The sequence below is a fragment of the Chanos chanos genome, chromosome 3 (genome assembly GCF_902362185.1).
Source record: "Chanos chanos chromosome 3, fChaCha1.1, whole genome shotgun sequence".
NCBI lineage: Eukaryota > Metazoa > Chordata > Actinopteri > Gonorynchiformes > Chanidae > Chanos > Chanos chanos.
This window is the reverse complement of record NC_044497.1, coordinates 25,487,755-25,510,000: the sequence shown is the minus strand read 5'-3', so window position 1 is coordinate 25,510,000 and position 22,246 is coordinate 25,487,755. Positions and strand designations below refer to the sequence as shown.

The following is a 22,246-nucleotide window of genomic DNA, read 5'->3' as shown; positions in this document are numbered from 1 at the left end:
ATGACAGCTTGTGTAAAAAGCCCTTTGGCTATGAGCGCTTGCGTTACCATGGAGACCTCTCGGTCATTAGCTCCATCTGTGCTGAAATGACAGGCTATACTGCCTCTGGGCTGCTCATATGTTTTAAGGTCACATTAATGCTTTCCAGTAGAGAACTGAACAGTGCAGTTACAGTTATGTCCAATAGAGGGCAGCACACATGTATGGAGTATATATCCACTTAGACTGTACACAAACGTGTTGAAAGAGTGTGGCTAAATGCACCGATTGGTACACAGTCATCTATGTTTCTCTTTTTAGTTGCTAAAATGTCTTAGCTCCTCCAACAAAATGTTTTTTGGACCTCTTTTAGATCAACGTCCTTCAAGCCAAGAAGAAATTTGAAATCTTAGATGCGGTAAGTGACAAAGACAAGGTTGAGCTCTCTGTCCCCTCACAGTATACGAACATGTGTGTATGTCATAGTTTACCTTTTCTTCTCTCTAACAGACACGTAAGATTACATCTGTCTGTTTCTCTTCTCCTCTCCTCTCTCCAGATGCTGTCTTTCATGCATGCCCAGTACTCACTCTTTCAGCAGGGCTTTAACCTGCTGGATGAGATTGACCCGTACATGAAGAAACTGGCTGCTGAGGTGAGCTGTGCTCCTCTGAGTGGAAACCATCCGTATTGATCTCCCTCTGTCCTCACAGATGACCCGTTCAGCCTCACTGATTTATGTTGAGGAGAATGACTCAGAAGAAGCCTCAGGGCAGCTTCACTGACTCCTCGCACAATGCTAGGGACTGAATTACTCTTCATTAATGCCAGCTGAAATAGATTAAATATTTTTCTTTTCTTTTTTTCCCCTTTTTTTGTTTACTCATCCTTTCTCGCACTTCTTCTCTTCACTGAACTGAACTTATTTGAATGTATTTTCATTAAAACATCAAAAGGCTCTTTTACAATAGTGAAGCATGCACTCATGCTGTTGATGTAACAGTTTTACTGTAATTCTGTTTGAGGAAATAAACCAAAATGTTTTTCAAGTGTAAATGATACTGTGTATCAGTACCCATCCAAGCTGGCCTATAGCATTTGGAGACTGGTCCAGGACACCATCAGACAAACCGTGGGAGCTAATTTAACACGCAGTACAATAAACTGTGTTCTCTCTGAAGACTTCATAGCAGGTGCCAAACACTTCAGCACTGTGGGTGATGAGAGCAGGGATTTTTTGCCAATTTTCAAACCCCTCCACCCCCATTCTGTGGTCACTGGCAGTGAATCAGCTGCCTCTGATGCTCATGTCTGCACATGCGTGCCCCAGGCTATGTCAGGGCCCCGGACCGTGATTGGATGGATACGAAATTGAATTATTGACTAAGTGGAGTTGCATTGCTGATGCTCTGTCTGTGGAAATTGGAAAATACAGCATGCCGTTGTTGTTGCTCTCACTAAAATCTGAACCTGAAGGGAGCAGCTTTTTGTTGTCCTAACGTCTGTGTGACGTTTCTAGGACAGCCGTCAGCTCTGAGAGAGTTTATCTTTGTCACTCCACACAAGCTAAAAGGCAGTTAGAAACAGTATAAATAAGTACATGTATTCATTCATACTGGACTGCTGAGGTCTGAGATTCACCAGGTGCCAAATGGAGAGCATTGGGAATATATTTGGCTTGTTTTTTCCCCTTTGGATTGATTTTGCACTAATATGTAATATTTTTCCCCTGTGATGTCACTGGCAGCTGGACCAACTTGTCATTGATTCAGCCATGGAGAAGAGAGACATGGAACACAAACACGCCACCATTCAGCAGAGGGTAAGACTTCTCTCACACACACACACACACATACACATGCAGTTGCATGCACACACACATACGTGCTCACTTGTACACACATGCACACACACACACCACAATGCTCTTTCTCTCTGTGTTGATGCTGAGTGCATTGGCCAGGTTTCCCTGGGCACACCTGCAGGTCTCTGATAGGATACAAGTGTCTCTGCTCTAGCTCTCTGTTTCTCACCTTAGCACAAGGCCTGTCATGAGATCAATATGTCCGCAAAGAGCTGGACAGGTCATTTCTGCTCTGTACAAAGCTGTTTTCTTCAAACATACTTTATTTTTATCTCTCACATTGTGTCTCACATCAGACTCTTTTAGTCTTCATTATTCTTATTGGTTTGTTTGAAATTCCAAGCACAAACAGAATGCTTTTTCCAGCATTTCACCAGCCTCTTTGTCCTGGTTTGTATACAGACACAGTTTATATTACTTTAAGTGAGTTTTGTGTTTCGGTGGGGTTTTTTTAGAGCAGATGGCACTTCAAACATAAATAAGTAGCTATTTTTAGACACCTGCATTTTTTCTGGGTCTAAATTAGTTAGGACTGAATTAGGTCCCTATCTGTAGATGATCACTGCACATCAAAGCATCATAAGAATGAATATTTTATTCCATCTCTAATGAAGTAAATGTGCTTTTGATTTGCTCAAAAATGCAAACACCTGCTTTTATGCTGCTTTTATTTCAGTGTTCATGATACCCGTCTCGTGTATTATAAACGGGATACTACATTGTGCGCGTATGTGTGCGCATGTGTGTGTGTGTACACAAATAATACAGATTTGAAAAGTTAAACACAAAATTTACATCATTTATGGGTCATCAACACAAATGGCCGTTCGGAGGTAGAGAAAATTGGACTAGACTATAGGGGACATGAGAGTTTTTATAAGATTAGAAAATAAATATGTTCTATAATAAAACAAAGGGGTTTTAAGCCTGAAAGGCTGACCCAGTGACATTCTGTGCAGACAGGGGCCTGGATATGTGGAGGAAGTGGCAATGAAATGACTCATATAGGTTCATAAAGGCTGAAGAGGAACTGGGGTTTCTAGCGGCTGTCAGGGATTGCATTTCTGATTCCTGACAGCTGTGCAGACTCATGCTCTGATTGGTTGAAATATGTGGCAAGTGTATTTCATCATCCTCCAGAAAAAAAGTAGCCCGCAGTCAAATTTCAAGTATGAGTGAATAAAAGAAAACTTTCAAAGCTATCAAAGTTTTTTTTTTTTTTTTTCCAAGTGTCATCCTCTCCTCGCTCCGTTGTTCCCCTTTTGGTGTCAGAATGAACTGGGAGGCGGATATTGGCTGCCGAGGTTGTATTCAACCGAGCTGGAAACAGCCATAGAGAATCCTGGAGTTTGATCCTGGAAATAGACATACAAAGGGAGGCCCATTGTTTGCTGGACTTTGTGGTGCCCCTATCTCCATATGAATAGTCAAGCCAAGTGTTCAGCCCCACTCTGATCCTCAGACCTCACTGTGGTCCCAGTGACCATCTGTCAACCTGCCACTCCACATTCCTTACCACATCTCTCTCTCTCTCTCTCTCTCTCTCTCTCTCTCTCTGTGTGTTTGTGTGTGTGTGTGTGAGAGAGAGAGAGAGAGAGAGAGAGAGGCTCATTCATTCTCTAGCCAAACGTTTTTTATTTTTCATCATGATTCTCAATGCTACCTCACACTCAAAATTTCTCATGTACAGACATTTCAATATCCTGATCTTTCATTTTTGCTCTCTCCTATACAAACCAACCATGACCCTTTGACCCTGTATGTCACCTCCCTGGACTATGATGTGACTGACCTCCTCATCCAGACCCTCCTACAGGTGAGAGTGAGAGAGCTCTTTTTGTCCTGTGTGAAATATGTTCATGTTCCTCCCTCTCTGTGCCTTATCTGATATACAGGCACTAGTTAGATTTTGTAACGGGTTTTTTTTTCGGGTTGCACAGACAGTGAACGCAGTAGAGTACAGATTTGGAACTGTCTTGAGACTTAAATGAGGCAAGAACTTTCTGCTCCACACAGAGTCTTCTGTTATATAACCATTAAAAAAAAAAAAGAAAAACTGCTGTTCTCACTTTGAAGCTGATTGATCTGTTCTTAAAAGAATAATGGCCATGTTATGTAATGGCTGTCACATATACCCCAAGAGATTAGCAAGCCAAACCAGCAATTATACAACGCATGTGTCTTTTCTGTCTGCTTATACAAGATTCTGCCCAGATGTGGGATGGGATGATGAAGCTTTCACTCTTTGTTCGTCTGTTAAAAGTTTCTACAGCAGGAGTTTGCTTAATCTTTTCCAAACTATACCTCCAGGGCTTCTCAAAATAGATATTAATTATAGACCTTTTTGTCAAAACTGTGGTCAGTGCACAAAGCTACAAAATGAAATGTTGCTCAAGCTTTCATGTTACACCCTGAACTTTATCTTCCACACTAACTCATCAAGCATACAGTGAGTCTCTTCAACCATTATAATTTTAAATGTAATCCAAGAGGTTAAACAAAGTATAAATATCTGAGAGTGATAAAGACAGTGCAATTCCAGATACCTAAAACACAACTCCTGACTGATGTTTGTTGAGGGATGTCAAATGTATCAAGAAATTCCCACTTTCCTTTTCTTCCTCTTGGTTTTTATTGGTTGGTGGAAAAGTTGTGTGTGTGTGTTTTTCAGCATTGTAAAGCCAAACATGCACCGACCTTGGAGTTTCCATTTCCAGGGGAAAAAAATACATGAACTGAGAGAGCAGGTCCATAGGTGAAAGAGTTCAGAGTCATAAATAAATAAATTATTTTCCAAGAAAATGGATTGTTTTTTCAACATTGCTGATCCAGACTGTCATAGTGGAAAACTCTCACTATCTTTCAATGTACAATGGCAGCCAATGCCTTTTACCACTCTGAACAGGACTCACATGTATCATGACCATCACAAAAATCAATTCAAAAACACCAGAATACAACAAAAAAAATACATAAGTATAGCAATTAAAATGTATACCCACTGGGCTGTAGAGGTTGGGTGTTCAGTCATATGATCAGCTGAATGAGACCCGTAGTGATGTCAGTGAGTTTGTTTGTTTGGTTGGAGAGTGTGTCACACCAGTGCTTCAACAGGACTCCACAAAGCACAGGCTTGCCACCAAGGTCACAGGTCATATGTGCAGGTCACCTTTTGACCTTTTTGGAGCACGGGGTTGCTTTTAAAGCACAAGGCTTTGAAGTAGGCTTTAAAACAGGAGGTTTGTTGCTCTTTCTGAATCAGAGTAAAAAGATAATCAACCACAACAGAAGCTTTGTTTCACCCCAGTGATGTGATGCAGAATATGGAAACCATGTATGACCACATAACTTAGATATCACCAGAATGATTTGCTTGTACTGAAATTGGCCACCTATCTAAAGAGATTAGAAATAGTACCATGCAGTGGAAAAGCAACAAAAGTGTCTTGATAAAAGCTTAGTTTTGAAACAAACACATAAACATTAACACAGACAAAAAAGATTAGCTGAACATTTTAGACTGTGTCCATCAAAGACACACTATGTTTTCATTTTAAGCACGTCCATAAACACACCTTTTTAAACATTCTCATAGACATCTCCCCCAAAGAATGTGCAGGCGTATTGGGCTCCATGCAACTGGGAGAGTATTTAATCCCCAGTATAAAGAAACTAAGACCAAGTTCTCTGTAATATCATCAGCCTCCTGCCCACTGGCTGTTTACTTTTGCTCTTGTTCCTCTTGACTGCTATGTCCTCCTTCTCTTTGAGAACCGGCAGTCACAGACAGCTGTTTCATTTTGGCTGCAGTGTGTGAATAACAAATCTGATACTTATATCTGTGATGCGAAGGGGATGTTGCAGTCCTCTGATTTTGAACTCTTTATCGAAAAGTTATGAGAATCATCATCAGACATGACGTTTTGTGACCTAAAAAGTAGAGTACCTTGTGATTTCCCGCTCTGCCCAATTCTCTGATTTAAATATTTATTCCTGTATTCGTTTCCTTGGGTAAACCAAATGTATTAAAAATTGATCGCTCTTGTAGTGCAGGCTCGCAAATAGATCATGTTTTTTTAAAAGCTCATACGTCACCGGCATCGTTCTCTCTGCAGTAAATGACTTCGCCTCATTCATGAAATGTTAGATCGCCGGGCCAGACGCAGTTACGCAGAATTTTTTTTACGTTAACAGGTAAGATGAAAATATTTTTAATAGTTTGCTTACGAAATAGGGTGGATTCGCACCAGCTTCGCATATTTCCCTAACTACCAAAAACATCTCTCTTGTGTGATTGTACGGTGGTTTTCAGGCGAACTATTTCCTGTAGATTCACTTGGGATAATTTAGAAATATTTGCTTTACTAGTCGACCTCAGCAGGCGACAAATGGCTGGTAGCCAGGTGGACCTGCTCAGTGACAGATTGACCAGCGGTAGACGAGATCCAGACAAAAAATCCTCTCTAAATACTGTGGAGTATTCTCTGTAGGATACTTGAACCTCTGACTCCGTGATCAGGATGAATGGGGACAAAAGAATTGTGCGAAGTATAGACCGTTGTGTGTGTTGTTAATTCAGATGTGAGAGCAAAGAGTACGTCGCAATTCTGGGATAGAAATGGTATGACACGCCACTTGGGGGCACTGGAGTGTACCTGTATATTCTAACGTAGAAAGCAATAATAATAATGGTGATGATAATAATAATAGTAATAATAATAATAGCCATGATTATCATTATCATTATTGTTGTTGTCGTTATTGTTGCTGTTGTTGTTGTTGTAAGTTTAAGATTTTGGAGCTTTGAACTTCCGCTGGTAAAAATCCCGGTTTGACAGCACGGGCATGCAGCGGATGAGATGACATCTGTATGGTAATTAGCTTAAGTGAGAGAGCGAGAGCGCGCGAGAGAAAGAGAGAGAGGCACAAGGCAGGTGGAGGTTTAAGGGTAGCACGCATACACAAGCGTCGCTGCAGCACACTGCGTGTACAAGACTTCAAGTCCAGGAGTTTTTAGTCCTCTTGGGGGGACAACACCGCAGTGTTTGCGCTGGGAGCAGAGCGCCGATGCATGAAAGTATTCTTTTTTTCACGGCAGTTGTTTCCGCATTGTAACTTCACATGTTTTGGGAGTACGCTAGAAGAATGAAAGTAAGGATTTTCGGCAGGTTGGACCTCACACTGGTGCGTTGATCATGTTTTAACAAGTGGAACTGTTTTATCGCACTAATTCGAAGTAGTGTCTGTGCTGTACCTGCATTCTTTTTCTCCTATGCTCCGAATCAGCCTCAACAGTTGTAATACAAGTCTCTCCAAAATTTTAAATGTGTGGTAAACCAGAGGTGTTTGGATGTTTGACAAGCGGCAGTGCTTTTTTCCGTTTTAACCGTTTTTCTATATTGTCGCACACTTTAACAGCACGCTGCAAAATAAATTCATGATTTATATTGAATGATTGCTGAATCATCAACTGGCTACAAAATGTAAACAGGATTTTTGTTCTGTTTGAGTATGAAGGTCTGAACTAGATAAATCTCTGTCTCCCTCTCTCTCTGTCTCTCTCTCTTTCTCTCTCATCCCACTGTATCGTTTACCCACATTTGTATTTTGTATTGAACGTATTTCATATGTGAATATTCTTTTATCTGAGAGTGGGTGTGTATTCACGCATACAAGCCGAGTGGAAGAATGCTGTGCGATTCAAAGGCTGTCGATTAAAATGTGATGACCCTTAGTTCAGCTGACACGGTGTGATTGGATCTGACTATTTGCACAGTCACCCCGCTGAGGTCAAGAGCAGTATCTGCAGAACTACCAACAAAGATAACACACGCAATACTTCTTTTTTTCTTTTTTAAACTTCCTTAATAGTTTAATTACGTATTGTTTGTCTGATCCCTTTAATTCCCGTTTGACACTCATAAATGTTTCACAATATTTCCTGTTCGTTCGGTTTTTTGTTTTTTTTTGGGGGGGGGGGTGAGCTGTTCCGGCCGATGATAAAGTAAAACTTAATTTCTCTAAGTCAATATTCTATCTTTGTTGTCCTCTCACAGGAATAGATTTCACAGCCATCATAATTGGGGGACATTAAATTAACTCAATTCGTTTTAAGCACACACTGAAAACTCTTTGATAATACAGACTTTTCTCTCACAGACATGCCATTGTGTGTGGGCAATATTTACCTCAATCCCATTTTTAAAAGGGGAAAAAACCTTTTTCTTGCTTTATGTAGGGAGGCATTTCTCTAAGGTGTTTTCTGATTATATTTGATGTGTTCATGTTTGCCTCTTTTTTTGCAGTGGTGTGATATTGAATGATATTGAATTGAATTTGACAGGATTAAGGCCCTATATCAGCCATCTTCTTCATCAGCTTCAGTTCAGTGTACGTTAACTTGTTGTTTTCACACTGGTTAACAAACCACGTTATGATGTTCTTTCCCCCTTCACATGTGATTTTCAAGTACAATTGCATGTTCAAAAACAACAACTGTTTTCTGTATAGTGCAGAAATGAATTAATACATCATTGAACATTAATAATTACATGTGACTGAGACGGTCTAGGTCCCTAAAGTTATCACGCTGGGTCTGCCTCATACTGAGGAGCTGTCTACTGTCACTGTCTTGTTTGATAGAGCAGATATCAGAGTTTGAGACTAATCCCACCCCTTTTCACATACAGCAAATAACAGGTCAGCAGATACCCCTGCAGATCATTAAAGGTAATTTGATTGGTGGAAGCAGCTCACTGAATGGCATTCCATGAGGAAGAGATTTGAGTTTGACAGGGAAACACTGCAGTGAACTGTAGTCTATCTGAGCCCAGAGGTGTTTTAAGGCTGTTGTGCTTCGAAGTGGAAAAGAGGACAATTAACGTAAGTGCGGTGGAAGTGTTAAAGACAGCAATGGCAATCATTTGGACACAGTCAGATGCTTATGCAACTGCTGACGTCATAATTACAAATGTCTGGTGGGACGGTAGCATGAATCATTCTGCATAGTTGTGAGGACTTTTTTTTTTCTCTTCACCACAGACGGAGGTTTGTTCCTTGCTTTCTGTGTTACTGAGTGTACTCTTTTTACTGCCAGTGTTTTGTGTGTGTAAAATACATATTTTGTGAGTTAAAAACTGCAACATGATCTTTAAATAGCCATATTCTAATGATGTAATAATAATGATGATGGTGTAGGGTTGGCTATTGTAGGAACATCGGCATGTTGTTCAGCCTGTGGTTAAGACAACATTCTATGTTTTATAGGTTGTTTGCAGTGTGCATAGTTCAAAGAAAGCTTTTAGGTTAATCACTGACAATACAAATAGCAAAAGTAAACCTAAAGCAAAGAAATCATGTTGACTCCCTTTTTAAATGATTGGGTTGTAGCTATCAGTTACAATTAATGCTGACATACAGTTAAACTTAATGAGCTGACTTGTCTTGAAATCTTGAGTTCTCAAGTAAACTGTCCTAACACACAATGCCACAGGAAGACTAGTAATATGAGCCTGTTCTTATGTAAATGACTTTTACTGTTTTAATGTTTGCTGCACATGAAAAACAGTTGTCCTGCGGGAGGGCAATGTGTGACATAACTAAAACACATCGGCTCACACGTGTGTTTTTTCAACACATTAAACAAGCATGCTCTGGCATTTCGAAGTACTGTGACTCCACACATGACATGATTCATTCATTTTAAGAACTGACACTGACATTGATTAGAAAAGGACCAACCATTGAAAGTTCACCACGGATTTTTTTTTTTATTATTATTATTATAATTGTGCATTATCCATTTGGAAATAATTGGATGTGTTAGCACATTAATGCTGAAGGGCCTAATATGAATAACTTGTCTTGGGTGAGGACCATCTTAAACGTCATTATTGCATGCTCGAAACTGGGAGTTACTAAAAACCTTTTAGAGTCCATGAGTTGACCATCCCCTCCTTTTCACTCTGTCTGACAGGACTTCTCCTATGATGACTCAAAGGTAGAGTTCAATGTGGATGCACCCAGTGGTGTGGTGATGGAGGGCTACCTGTTCAAGAGAGCCAGCAATGCTTTCAAGACATGGAACAGGTAACACAACACATTACAGCGTGTCCACGCTCCAAAGACAGACTTTAGAAACTTAATTATGAACAATCATTACAATATAATCATAGGTCTAGATGTATGTCTTTATCTCCACAAGACTGTGATTCCTCTGTCTGTCAAGGAAAGTACGCTGCCTTAATGGGGAAGATCACAACTGATTCAAGTCTCGCCATATAATCAGATAGTTTCAACAACAAAGTAGCGTCAGTCAAGTTTGAAATGTCACATCTTTTAGAAGTTCAGTGAAGTTCTATTTCTGAGAACAAGACTAGGATAATTTTACACGATTACAGGTCTCACTCTGCCTGTGTGACTAGCAAATGCTTGCAAATGCTTGATGCAAACCAGGTCAATGGGAACTGGATTCACTCTAGATAGCTAGATAGCATGTCAGGTGGTCAAATTCGTTTCACACAAGCTTTTAGCTTATCCACTGTGGTAACTGGAGTGAAGATTTTCAGCATGACTTGTCAGACCTTCACACTGAGGAGGATATCCATGCAACAACCCATCCCTTATTTATTTATTTATCTATTTTTTTCAGACGGTGGTTTTCTATACAAAACAACCAGCTGGTTTATCAGAAGAAGCTCAAGGCAAGTCCGTCCTCCCATCAGTATTTTCCCATTAGACGTTACAGCGGCTATTACAGGTTAAGTGTGCCATGGATGTGCTGAGCAAATAGCAGCTTTTAAAGTCACATGAGAATTCGCTCAGTAGAAGGGTAGTGCCGTGTCAGCATTGCAGTAGCATTGGGGGCAGGGGTTGTTGAGGGTCAGCTGGGTGCACTCAGCAGATCTAGTGGTGAAAATGGACTCCATCTAAGATCTAAGAACTCTGCCTGACTCGAGGCTTGTGTGCTTAAAATTTAGAGTTGTGTAGTTTTGCCCCAGATCAGCAGATAACTGCCTTATCCATAATGCACAGTACTGTTCCAGTAGCTAAACAACATGACAGTTAAATCAGTACAAGCCTGTATTGCCTGCCTGTGTCTCTCATAGAGCACCAGTTTACCTGCTCTCACAATGATTTTATCAGTTTGGGGTTGGTTAGGTGTTAAGGTAGGTGAGGCAAGACTGTGTTGCAATTCCACAAAACATCTCTGTGGGCAGCTGAGTTCCTTGAACCTTGGAGCTGACCAGAGTACCTTCAGACGTCGTAGTAAACTGTGAGAGAGTTTGGCATCACTACCGATGTCTGACTGGGTCTGTTCTGTGGTCTGTCTCACAGGACTCCTTGACAGTTGTGGTGGAAGACCTGAGGCTGTGTTCAGTTAAGCCCTGTGAGGACATCGAGAGGAGGTTCTGCTTTGAAGTTGTTTCACCTACCAAGTAAGCCCTACTAAGCATTTCTTTAACACTTAGATAGATCTTTCCCTCTCCCCCCTTCAGGGAATTACTGCTGATTAGTATTGGATTACTACTCAAAGAGCATTATCATCTCTAGCTGATTCATCAGCGGCATAGGGCAAGGTTTGATGGAAGCATAGAGTGGCTGTCCAGCTTTGATCTGTGTTTTTGGGGGTGGACATCTGTGTTTTCTCTGACAATTTGCTCTGTGTCTTTGTGGCAGGAGCTGTATGCTGCAGGCCGAGTCAGAGAAGCTGCGTCAGGCCTGGATCCAAGCCGTCCAAGCCAGCATTGCCTCCGCATACAGGGAGAGTCCAGATAACTACTACATTGAGGTTAGCACTTACTCAGCAAGCTGAGTCACCCACACACGATGGCCAAGGACAGAGCTGAGGACAGCTGGTGTGCAGGCTGTTCATTTTTTGTCAGTGCATATTTCCACCTTTTTTGGTGGGTAAACCAAGCTTGTAGTTACTACAGATGGTGTGAAAAATGTTGTAGTTTCATTTAAGGACCCTCCCATCAAAGAGAGAGGAAGAATATCCATTGTCCATCATTTTTGACTCTGATCTGCACAAAACTGGGACTCTGAAGGCACTATCTGTGAAGAAGCAGTCTTTATTGTAAATGCGGAGTACATACATACTATTAAGCAGTATTTATTGTAAATGTGACTGGGACACTTGGATCTGTTCTCTACATTAACTCTTTGGCTGTGTGTATCCCCAGCATCTGGATAGAACTGCTTCCCCATCCACTAGCAGCATTGACTCAGCCAGTGAGCCACGGGAGCGCAGCATGCGGGGGGAGAGCATCTTGCATCGGGTCCAGTCCCTCCCCGGAAACGAGCAGTGCTGTGACTGTGGACAGGCCGACCCTCGCTGGGCTAGCATCAATCTGGGCATCCTGCTCTGCATCGAGTGCTCAGGCATCCACAGGTAATGTCTAATGCAGAACCGCAGATTTGTTAGCACAGCTCACATGTGTAGAACAACCTATCACTTGTTATTCAGCATTTTTTTAGTGTTGCTACTTGTCACTTGTTTTTTGTCTGTCTGTCTGTCTATCTATCTGTCTGTCTATCTATCTATCTATCTATCTATCTATCTATCTATCTATCTATCTATCTATCTATCTATCTATCTATCTATCTATCTATCTAAATGGTGTAATCCATGATCAGGAATTTTCTAGATGAACTGGTCTGAGGAAAGTTCCTCATAGGGTGCTAGGCTAAGCTGTAAGAAGAGACCTTGATTTGTCTGAAGAAAAAAATACCCTATGTGCATTTGAGAAATGTTGTAGCATTGCTTTAACAGTGCAGATAGCCCATATGCTTGAGATGTATCATAACTGCATTCCATGTTTGGCAGGCATCTGAGCAGTATTTTTAGCATGGTAAAGACAGCACAGAGAAGAGTCTTAATTTTGCTGTCCTGAGGTGTCAGCCAAATGTCTGCACTCCTCACAAAAGACAGTATACAATCCACACAGTCAAACAAAAGGGTATAGTTTGTCATACAGTGCTGTTTTCCTTAGCTGCCCCCAGGCTTGTTTATTGCTGGTGTATTTCATTAGCATGTTGATGCTAGAGACACTGGCGTTAGGTTAGTTCAAGCTGAGGTCACACTGTAGTTCACTGTTTGTGCTGTGTATTGGCTGGGGTGGGGGGTGATGGTGAGTGTAGATGGCTGGTCTATGAGCTTAGCTTAGCCCTGTGACCGGGCTCTGGCACGTTCTGTCCCTCCCACTCTGGCCCTAGACAGAGGAATCTAATTGGATCAGGTAAGATTTTAACTCTGTCATGTGTCATCGGCAAAGCAGCGAAAACTGACCTTTAGAGAGGAGAGGAGGGAAGGGACTTACTTTTGTGCTTTATGCCTCCAGAGCAAGCCAGTCATTCCCATGGTTACTAGACAATGCATGGGTTCCCTGTGTCTCCACTGGCCTGGCATTCACATAGCCATACACTATAACGCTGTATTGATTCCAGTGCATTTATTGCTGTGTGTATAGAGGACTCACCTCCACCTATGCCTTTGAGGGGGAAAAAAGCTTACCTTCATCCATAACTCCCAGATATGCACTGCATAATATTTATTTACAGTGCAAGAAAAGACTGAATAAATATCTATCTTAGCAGCAACACAGAACCACTGACACTGAACAAAGGATGTATTGTAATAGCCCATAATCATTATTTAGACTTGAGCACTCATTTTCCTTAGACTCAAACCTTCTCCAGTGATCACCTCAGGCTCGGGCATGATCACTTGTTATGTAACCACCTATCTCTCTTTCTCTCTCAGCTCAGATCATGAGTTGAATATTCATGTATATCCAGTATTCTCACGCTAAGCTCCAAAAAAGCCTTTTTACTTCAGTTTACTTCACCACTAACACAGTCTTCTCTGTCTTTCTCTCAGCCTTAAGTTGGTTGCTTGGATACCCAACAGCCATGTGGGTAGAATGTGCATTTGCATTGACAGTGTGGGGGCAACCATTCTGTTCCCGAGAGAGTGGTGTGTGCCTCCACTATTTCAGCCCCTTTATTGCCACTTTGCTGCAAGATGCCACAGTTTAAATACAAGTCTGAATAGTTGGTTACGAATAGAGGCAGCTATCAGACTCTTTTCCCCCTGAGAAAAAAAAGACGTCACAGATCAGGGCACTTGTGGAAACTGTGTCTTCTCATTATTTTGAGCACTCAGCTCTTGGTTAAACCTCATTCTTGTTTTATAGTACCTTTTACCATGTTGAAATGATCTATGAAAGAGACACCTGCTGTAAGACAGTTAAAAATATGCAACATATGCATCCTAAAAACAGGGAGTAATGGGCATGGACACTGACGTTTTCATTATTTGATCTTCCTGTTGCAGGAGTTTGGGGGTTCACTGTTCTAAAGTACGGTCTCTCACTCTGGACTCATGGGAACCAGAGTTGTTAAAGGTGGGTTGTTGTATTTCTCTTTACCTACCATATCCATCCACATCTATTTATTATATTTCAGTCTGCTTGCTCTGCGTGGCCTTTGCTGTTACACAACCAGACAGAGTGTAGGGAACTGGTGTACAGGGACTGACTGGTTAGATCATCTTCACTTTGTTCTGTCACTGAATACAGCTGATGTGTGAGCTCGGGAACAGCATCATTAACCACATCTATGAGAGCACGTGTGAGGAGCAGGGGCTGAAGAAGCCAGGGCCAAACAGTTCCAGGTAAGCAGGAGTGCAGTTAGGGCAAAATTTCACAAGATGTTAGGAGATGAGGTATCCAAGTACTTCTGTTCCTCTACATAAATATAGAAATGGTATATTTTACTTTGAGCTCATAAGTTACAGAAGCCTTTTCATTTGTGTAACTTTTTATTGTCCCTACAAAAGCATTAATACGGTCAAGACAGTCGTAGTGTAGCATTCATTGGTTACTTTACTGACTTTGCTCATGCAGTTTATATTAAAAGGAACATTTTAAATATTCTCATATTTTTCTGAAATGTTTCCTCAGTTGCTAATTTCTAATGTTGGCCACCTACTCAGGCAGGAGAAGGAGGCCTGGATCAAAGCAAAGTATGTGGAGAAGAAGTTCCTGAAGAAGATGGTGGCTGGTGATGTGCTAGTCAACGGTGAACAGAAGTCCGAGCGCCACTGGAGCGTTAAGAAATGCCGAAGACACAACAGTGCCATCACGAACCCCAAATCACGACGAAAATACCGTCAGGAACCTGGCAGCACCTCTCCTGCCACGCTCTCCTCAGGTACGGGCAACATACTTCAGCTTCTGAAATCCCTGCATGATCAGGTTTTGTCACAACAGTTTTAGTTGTTAATAGCCCTGGGAACTGTTTCCTGAGGTTAGCCAATACCTTACCCATTGTGACAGTGGTACTTCAATGTTCTGTGTTCAGTCAGAGTGAACACAGAACTTATCTCCTGTCGCTTTGTCTGTCTTTGGTCTTGGCCCATAGCTGCTGCCGCTTTGGAAAGAAAGTTCCGGCGAGACTCACTCTTCTGCCCTGACGAATTGGACTCTCTTTTCTCCTACTTTGACACGGGCTCAGGGCCTCGCAGTAAGTGTCCTGAACACAGTTTGCATTCAGCATTTACTCTGTTCTTTTGCCTGCACCGCGCCTCAGCCTGCACTGACATCACTGTCTGGGAAGAGAACTGCTTCTATTTCATTTGATTATGGGTTAGCAGAACAGTTAGATAATAAAGCAGGCAGGGTTTACACTCCTGTTTAGGTATACATAACTTTTTTTTCCTTTTAATTATGAATTTTAGTTTGGACTTTTTTTGGCTCATTAATTTGGATCGTTAATTTATTCATCTTTTGTATTGCTCTATTGTTCCGCAGTATTGGTCAAGTTTAAGTTATTTTTATTTCTTGTAACATGTTTTATTCTGCTGTGCTATGCTGTTTTTTTTTTTTTGGTCTGGCTTGCTTTGATGTGGTGTGGTATGATTTGGGATTAGAGGTGAGTAATGTGTCCGTGGTTTGGCGTTTGTTGGCCCTGCAGGTCTGAGCAGTGACAGTGGACTGGGGGGCAGCACAGATGGTAGCACAGACATCTTGGTCTTTGGCTCAGTAGTGGACAGTGTCACAGAGGAGGGTGAGTAAAGTGCTGACTCTGTAGGTCTGATACTGATTACCTCAGACTTCACCCACACACACACACACACACACACACACACATATATATATATATATGGAATTTTTTGTGAATATAAGTTTTGAACTAAAGATCTCTGCTAAGTTGCTAGTTGTAAATTAAGAATGTCATTATTTGACATCCTGAGAAAGAAAACAACTTTTGACCTTTAAACAAAACTAGTTACCTCTAGTCTTAATGCTGTCATGACTAATAGTCCTGTTGTCACTACTCTCTCATTTGACTACTGCTAAACTTCAATCAGTATCGCATTGCTTTTGGATCACAGCACCCAGTCATCAGCCATATTCTGTATGAAAGCGTGTTTATGCAATGTTGTGATGCGTAGAGTGTGAGGTGTCAGATGACTCGAGTGGTGAGACAGAAATGGAGCCGGAGGCGTCAGATCTGGAGGACATGCGGGAGCTACATCCTGGAGCATTGCTCTACAAAGCCTCCAAGGCTCGTAACCTGCCCATCATGGCTGAAGCCCTGGCCCACGGCGCAGACGTCAACCTGGTCAATGAAGAGGACGAGGGAAAGAGCCCCCTCATCCAGGCTGTAATTGGAGTGAGTCAAAAAGTTACTGAGTTACTGTCCCCCTAGTGCTGTTGTCTAGCATAGTCCTCCACTTCATTTAGCAGTGAGGTAGTGTTGGAGGTGATCGATGTTAGCTGAGCCTACGGTTTAGTCCAACCAATAAAACAATAATAACCTAGCACATCTTAAAGCCTTCTTCAAGAGCATTATTTTGACATAACTTTAAGCACTGTAGTTTTGCAGCTGTTTTTTTTTTTTTTTTTGCCTCTTTTCCCAAATCAGTGCAAGCTTTTAACTTGGTTCCTCTCACCATCATTTGTGTATTTCTAGGGTTCTTTGATAGCTTGTGAATTCCTGCTGCAGAACGGTGCTGATGTCAACCAAAGAGATCAGAGAGGGAGGGGTCCTCTGCACCATGCCACATATCTGGGACACACAGGGTGAGTGTGTTGGCAGGCTGTGCCGGCGTAGACCAGTCAGGGATCCAGTCGCTTGTAGATAAGACTGTAGATAAGACACGATTTCTCTGTGTAGCTCTCCTCGAGAATAAACTCTCTTTTACTCATGGTGTAATGTAACACACTGGATATTTGGAAGAGGTCTGAGTGTGTCATCCGTCTGTCTTTCCAGTCAGGTGTGCTTGTTCCTAAAGAGAGGGGCCACACAGAATGACGGTGATGAGGATGGCCAGGATCCTCTAAGCATTGCCGTGCAAGCAGCCAATGCAGATATTGTTACGTTGTAAGTTTGATCAGGATGTGTTCAGTTTATGTTTGTGTATAGCTTAAAGCAGAAAAGGACTAAATGCCTTTTGCTATAAGTTTCCCCTATCGCGAGAGTTCTTTTGTTTAGAATCTTACTTTTAACTGAACTCTTATCCTTTTTTTCTCCCACTCCTACAAATGCTCCAATATTTTCACCGCCTTCCTTTCCTTTTCTCTATGCCTCTCCTCTCTTTTCTCTCCCCTACCCCCACTCTGCACAGGTTGCGTCTGGCACGGATGAATGAGGAGATGCGGGAGTCAGAGGGCCCATTTGGACAGCCAGGTCAATACCCCAGCAGCAGCCCCACAGAACTGCAGTATAAGAAATGCATACAGGAGTTTATCTGTCTCAACATAGCTGAGTGCTAAAACAGCCCAGTGTAGTGCATTCCCCCCACCTCCCTCTGCCATCTGCCATTTAAACCACAACACTGGAAGGGCAGATCCTCCAGCATCTGATTGGTTCTGTTGGGCATCTTGGGAATCTCATATTGGAATGTCATTCTTGTCTTCATCTGGGAATTTTCGTTTCCCAGACCGTGCTCCTCATACACTCCATTACCTAGCTGTAATGTTTACATTTATTCAAAGTCACTGTCAGATCTGCACATATTTCACACTTTAGAATAGTGGAACACTCTTTTGCATTGATCAACACCTGCCTAAACAGCACTATCAGCCACAAGCTCTGCAGAATATGTGTCTTCACTAGCAATTGCCAGTAGCTTTTGACTAATGAGTAGCATTGTCGCACATCCTCAGAAAATCTAAGATCAGAGTTTAGGAGGTTACTTCAGAATGCGTATAGAGTGGTGCCATACTTAAGTGTTTTTCTGTCAGAGCATCTGCGTTCATGGAAATGCACGTTAATACTGAACCGCAACAGGGTGACATATTACTATAAGTATTATTAAGCTAACAAACGACTTCTGTAAATCAGACACAATGTGCAGGAGGAGTCAATATTATTCTACTGTGTGAAGCAGTCATAACGGGACCAATTTCACAAGCAGCTGCACTATTAAACAGCAATATTAAAACAATCAAGCCTGGAGAAAACAGCTGATCTGCTCCAACATTCACATTTAAAGTCAGTTGTAGATGGACAGATGAATGTTCTCTGCATCTCTAAGGCCAATTTGATGATTCCAGTTCCAGAATTCCATTTCTACAGTTCCAAGTTCACAATGCCATTTCTTTCTCCAACTCGACACAATAACATGACAGTGTTAGGACAGTGATACAGTCTTTTTTCTTACAGCCGTGTTCTCGTGGCATGAGCTCGTTTTTGTACATTTTTGGATATCATGTGAACAGGTAGGCCTATTGGGCATTGAGAAATTATTCTGTGGCAATTAACGTATAAATCTTGGGAAAGTGGGGTAATTTAACTGTGATGTATATAATATGTGGTAAATGTAAACACTAACATGTCTTGGTTGAAACTGTTAATTATTTAAATGAAAATACTATTATGTAGATTTTAAAGTAACATCATGCACTTTTCCTTACCTTTTTTTGTTTGTTTTTTGCTTTTTCATGTAATATTTGGCTTGAATTAGGATCATGCTGCAAACGTGTTCTTATTTTAATTTATGAGATACTGCCCAGAGCAATAGTGCAATGATTATTTCAATACAAATAGTCTGTATTTTTTTGTATTATGTTTTATCAAAACAAAGAAAATTGTATTTTTTTATGCTCAGTATTTTGTTAGATTTTTCTTTTTGTGAGCACCAAACAGACACCAGAAAGCCCAGTTAAACAGGACCTCTACACATCTTAGTAAATCATAGTCTGTATCTAAACTGTGGATTTACTGGGTTGGCAAAAAAAATTACTAGATTTAATTATGAATTTACATGGTTTACGTACTTGTAGTGTATGTATGCTTGAAGCTCGGGATTTTTGGTACTAGGAGGTATTATGCAAATTGTTTTAATGTGTTTGTTCATATTGTTTAATAGTGCATGGGTTACCATTGCCCAGGACTCAGAAAGCCCTGTTGGTTTGTTTTCCTACCTAAACCTGTGTATGTGAAATATTTGTTATATCGTACAATTTTAGAAGAAAAAAAAAGCACCTCATTTTAAAATGCCGGACCATCAGTAGCATGTGTAAAAAGCAACAGGCTGAGAGACTTTGTCTGTGGTCTTTGGTTAGATTGAAATTGGAGTTACACGAGCCTATCAATAACCACACGTGTGGAGTTGTATATGGGAAGGAATAGCCTGCAATTTGTCAATGTTTGTGTTCAAAAACAGAGTGATTTCTTTTCTCACTGTGTGGTTTGTTCCAAAACCAATGCCCTCTCATCACTGGTGAACATGGAACTTTATTTGTTCACCTTTACCTTCTTATATAAACACATTGTTCGTGTGGACATACAGACCATGAATAATCAGATGGGGACATCAGCGCTGAGGAGTAGACTTGTAGTAGTAGTGGTAGTATGGGTATGATGTCATACATTTTCAGGCTTTAAGCTGTCATAAGAGCCAGAATCCTCACGTTCCTGTTTAATGATTAAACATGTTCTATATTTTAATCCTTTCTTATGTAATCACCTTATAGAGATCTAGATCTAAGCAAGTCATCCATGAACTGTAACAGTGCAGTTTCTTATGTAATCTGTGTTTTCCCCACACTCTGCTTGCTTTTTTTATTATACCTCCCCAGGACTCATTCATCCTTTCCTTTCACAGTGGAATGAAAACATGGATGAGTACTGAGAATTACATTAGTCTGTCCAGTCGATTAGTTCTTCATTCAATTTCATGCAAAACTCAAATGTCCCTTTAACCAAAGACCACAGAGTTTTTATCAAGGTAACATAGGCTGCTTTATGGAGAAAATATGGACATTTCGATGTTTTGGCTCCATGTTTTAAAACACTGGGGCTCAGATTCATCTGCTGCAAAAGCAAGTAAATATTTGTAGCTTGTGTGATAAACAAGACTGTGAGGGCATATCTTTGATTCTCATGGTTTGGAGGGTGAAGCATGGAGACTGTGGATTCCCGTATTCACATTGGTTGATCTGCTTGTCTGTCACTCTGGCGTATATAAAAAAAAAACAATTGGTAGCACTTTCAGCTTTATATGTGTTCTAACATCATCAGTAAGTGATAGATTTTTTTTTTTTTTTTTGATTCTTGATAGGGTAACAGAGGAGGTGATCAGTGTCACGCTCATTTTTCACATGGGGGAAAAAAACAATGACCAAAAGAAAAGCTGCAACAAATGTTGACGCTCCACACAGATGTCAGAAACTGTATGGCTAGAGGAAGCTTCTAGAAGAAGAGCTGTAGATATGCGCAGGCTTTTAACACTTCTACTGCTTGCTTTCAAAACTGTGATCCCTTGTGTACTTTCTCATTTTGTGTCTTGTTACAACCTGTAACATATGTTTGAATATTGTATGAGAACTTGTATCTCTAAATATCCCTCTGTAAACTTCAAGAACTGATGTTTTTGTTTTTGAACTGCTGTTTTTTTTTTGTTTTGTTTGTTTGTTTTTCTCCTTAACACAAAGAAATAATGAGAATAAATAACTGATGTGACTGAACCACCTAACCTCTTCTGCTGCTTCTTGCTGTTTTCATGCTTTATTCTGTGTTATTTTGCTCTTTTCATCAGAATAACATTTCTGGTCTTGAAGTGTCAACTAACTGCATGAACTAGAACTGTGTTATGTCATAATAGGCTGGGATACATGCCCCGCCCCCTATATTGCATGTTGATTTTCTGTTTGCTCACGGCTGCTCACACTACTCTTTCATGTAGAATGCAGTGCTGAAAGAACGCAGAGAACCATGTCCAATGGTATGTTCCGAAACAGAACAGGAGATGAGTGGGGCCCCTTTTCTCTTTCTCTGTAGTGTCTCGCGTTGTTACTAGTCAGCTGTGCTCACGTTCTGTCTGGTGAAGGAAGCACAAAATCATTTTGGCAGCCGACAAATCTTAAACAAATGAGTTGAAGAAGCAAAACCTTGGGATTTAAGATGTGAAAAGGCTGTTTTGATGAATAAGGTGGCTGGCCAATTGTTATTTTCCCTTGGTGTAGTGATTTAGAGTGTATCTGGGTAGGGCAGAGTTGCGATCAGCTCATTTTCTTGTTCCTCACACAGTGTCTGTTGTTGCCATGGTTACCAGAGAAGTAAGCTCAAAAATGTTAAGTTTTCAGTGAACTTTTAGAGTACTGTTCCTATTGTGTCCATTACTTGTGTCTCTTCCAGGAGCTTTTACACAAGTTATTTTCTGTCTTGCCTTCTCTTTTTATCTCAAGGCATAAAAGGTCTTTCTTCTCTGGCATCTATTAGTTGGTGGGATTCACTGATATTACATTAAATTTGGTCATATGGTTGCATAAATTGTCTCATCCATATATGACAAAGAGTTCAATTAACAAAATGTTTTTTTAACAAATAGTACAGTGTAATTAAGTTACAAGAAAACTGCATACATTTGTACAAGATTTTTTTTTAAAACTGTGAACTGCAGATGAAGCCCTTAATCTTGAATGTTGCCTCAAGAATAGGTTGACACAGCTGTATGATGGTTCAGGGTTCAGACTCAGCTTCATCTTTCCCCTGTATCACCTTTCATGCACTGAAAGTGCTTTTTAGAACATTTGTTTCATTTACCAACATAAATGAATTGATTCATTCTGAGGAATAGAGACACGGCTCATTTGATCCTCCACAGTTAGTTCTGATGGTTGAATAATGTAAAGGATGTTTGATTTTTTCAGGAGACAGCACCTACCTGGACATCTTCCGTGAGTTCTCCCACATGGCCTCCCACAATCCTGAGAAGCTGAAGAGGAGAAGTGTCCACTTCTGCCATTCCTTCAGGTACCCTCCTTCACACCTTCAAATTTGTGTGAGAAACACAGTCACTTTCCTTAAATCCCCACTAAATTTTAATCCTTGTTTTAATCCTTGCAGAGACTGACTGAAGATCACCAGTGGACTAACAAGACATGCTGC

At 40.9% G+C, this 22,246-nt stretch overlaps 1 protein-coding gene across 1 annotated transcript in view; it reads left to right on the top strand.

Annotated features, from left to right (window-relative positions):
* The window catches only part of acap3a (ArfGAP with coiled-coil, ankyrin repeat and PH domains 3a), a 35,023-nt gene extending 12,777 nt beyond the window's left edge, over window positions 1-22,246 (top strand). The window contains exons 6-25 of the mRNA XM_030768628.1: window positions 353-397; window positions 539-634; window positions 1,727-1,801; window positions 3,648-3,659; window positions 9,819-9,931; window positions 10,494-10,545; window positions 11,180-11,280; window positions 11,522-11,633; window positions 12,028-12,236; window positions 14,181-14,250; window positions 14,425-14,519; window positions 14,841-15,058; window positions 15,269-15,370; window positions 15,812-15,913; window positions 16,302-16,522; window positions 16,823-16,932; window positions 17,123-17,233; window positions 17,478-17,539; window positions 22,009-22,111; window positions 22,205-22,246. Of these exons, the coding sequence (XP_030624488.1) occupies window positions 353-397; window positions 539-634; window positions 1,727-1,801; window positions 3,648-3,659; window positions 9,819-9,931; window positions 10,494-10,545; window positions 11,180-11,280; window positions 11,522-11,633; window positions 12,028-12,236; window positions 14,181-14,250; window positions 14,425-14,519; window positions 14,841-15,058; window positions 15,269-15,370; window positions 15,812-15,913; window positions 16,302-16,522; window positions 16,823-16,932; window positions 17,123-17,233; window positions 17,478-17,539; window positions 22,009-22,111; window positions 22,205-22,211 (2,016 nt within the window). The 3' untranslated portion in view covers window positions 22,212-22,246. The remainder of the gene's footprint in view (window positions 1-352; window positions 398-538; window positions 635-1,726; window positions 1,802-3,647; window positions 3,660-9,818; window positions 9,932-10,493; window positions 10,546-11,179; window positions 11,281-11,521; window positions 11,634-12,027; window positions 12,237-14,180; window positions 14,251-14,424; window positions 14,520-14,840; window positions 15,059-15,268; window positions 15,371-15,811; window positions 15,914-16,301; window positions 16,523-16,822; window positions 16,933-17,122; window positions 17,234-17,477; window positions 17,540-22,008; window positions 22,112-22,204) is intronic.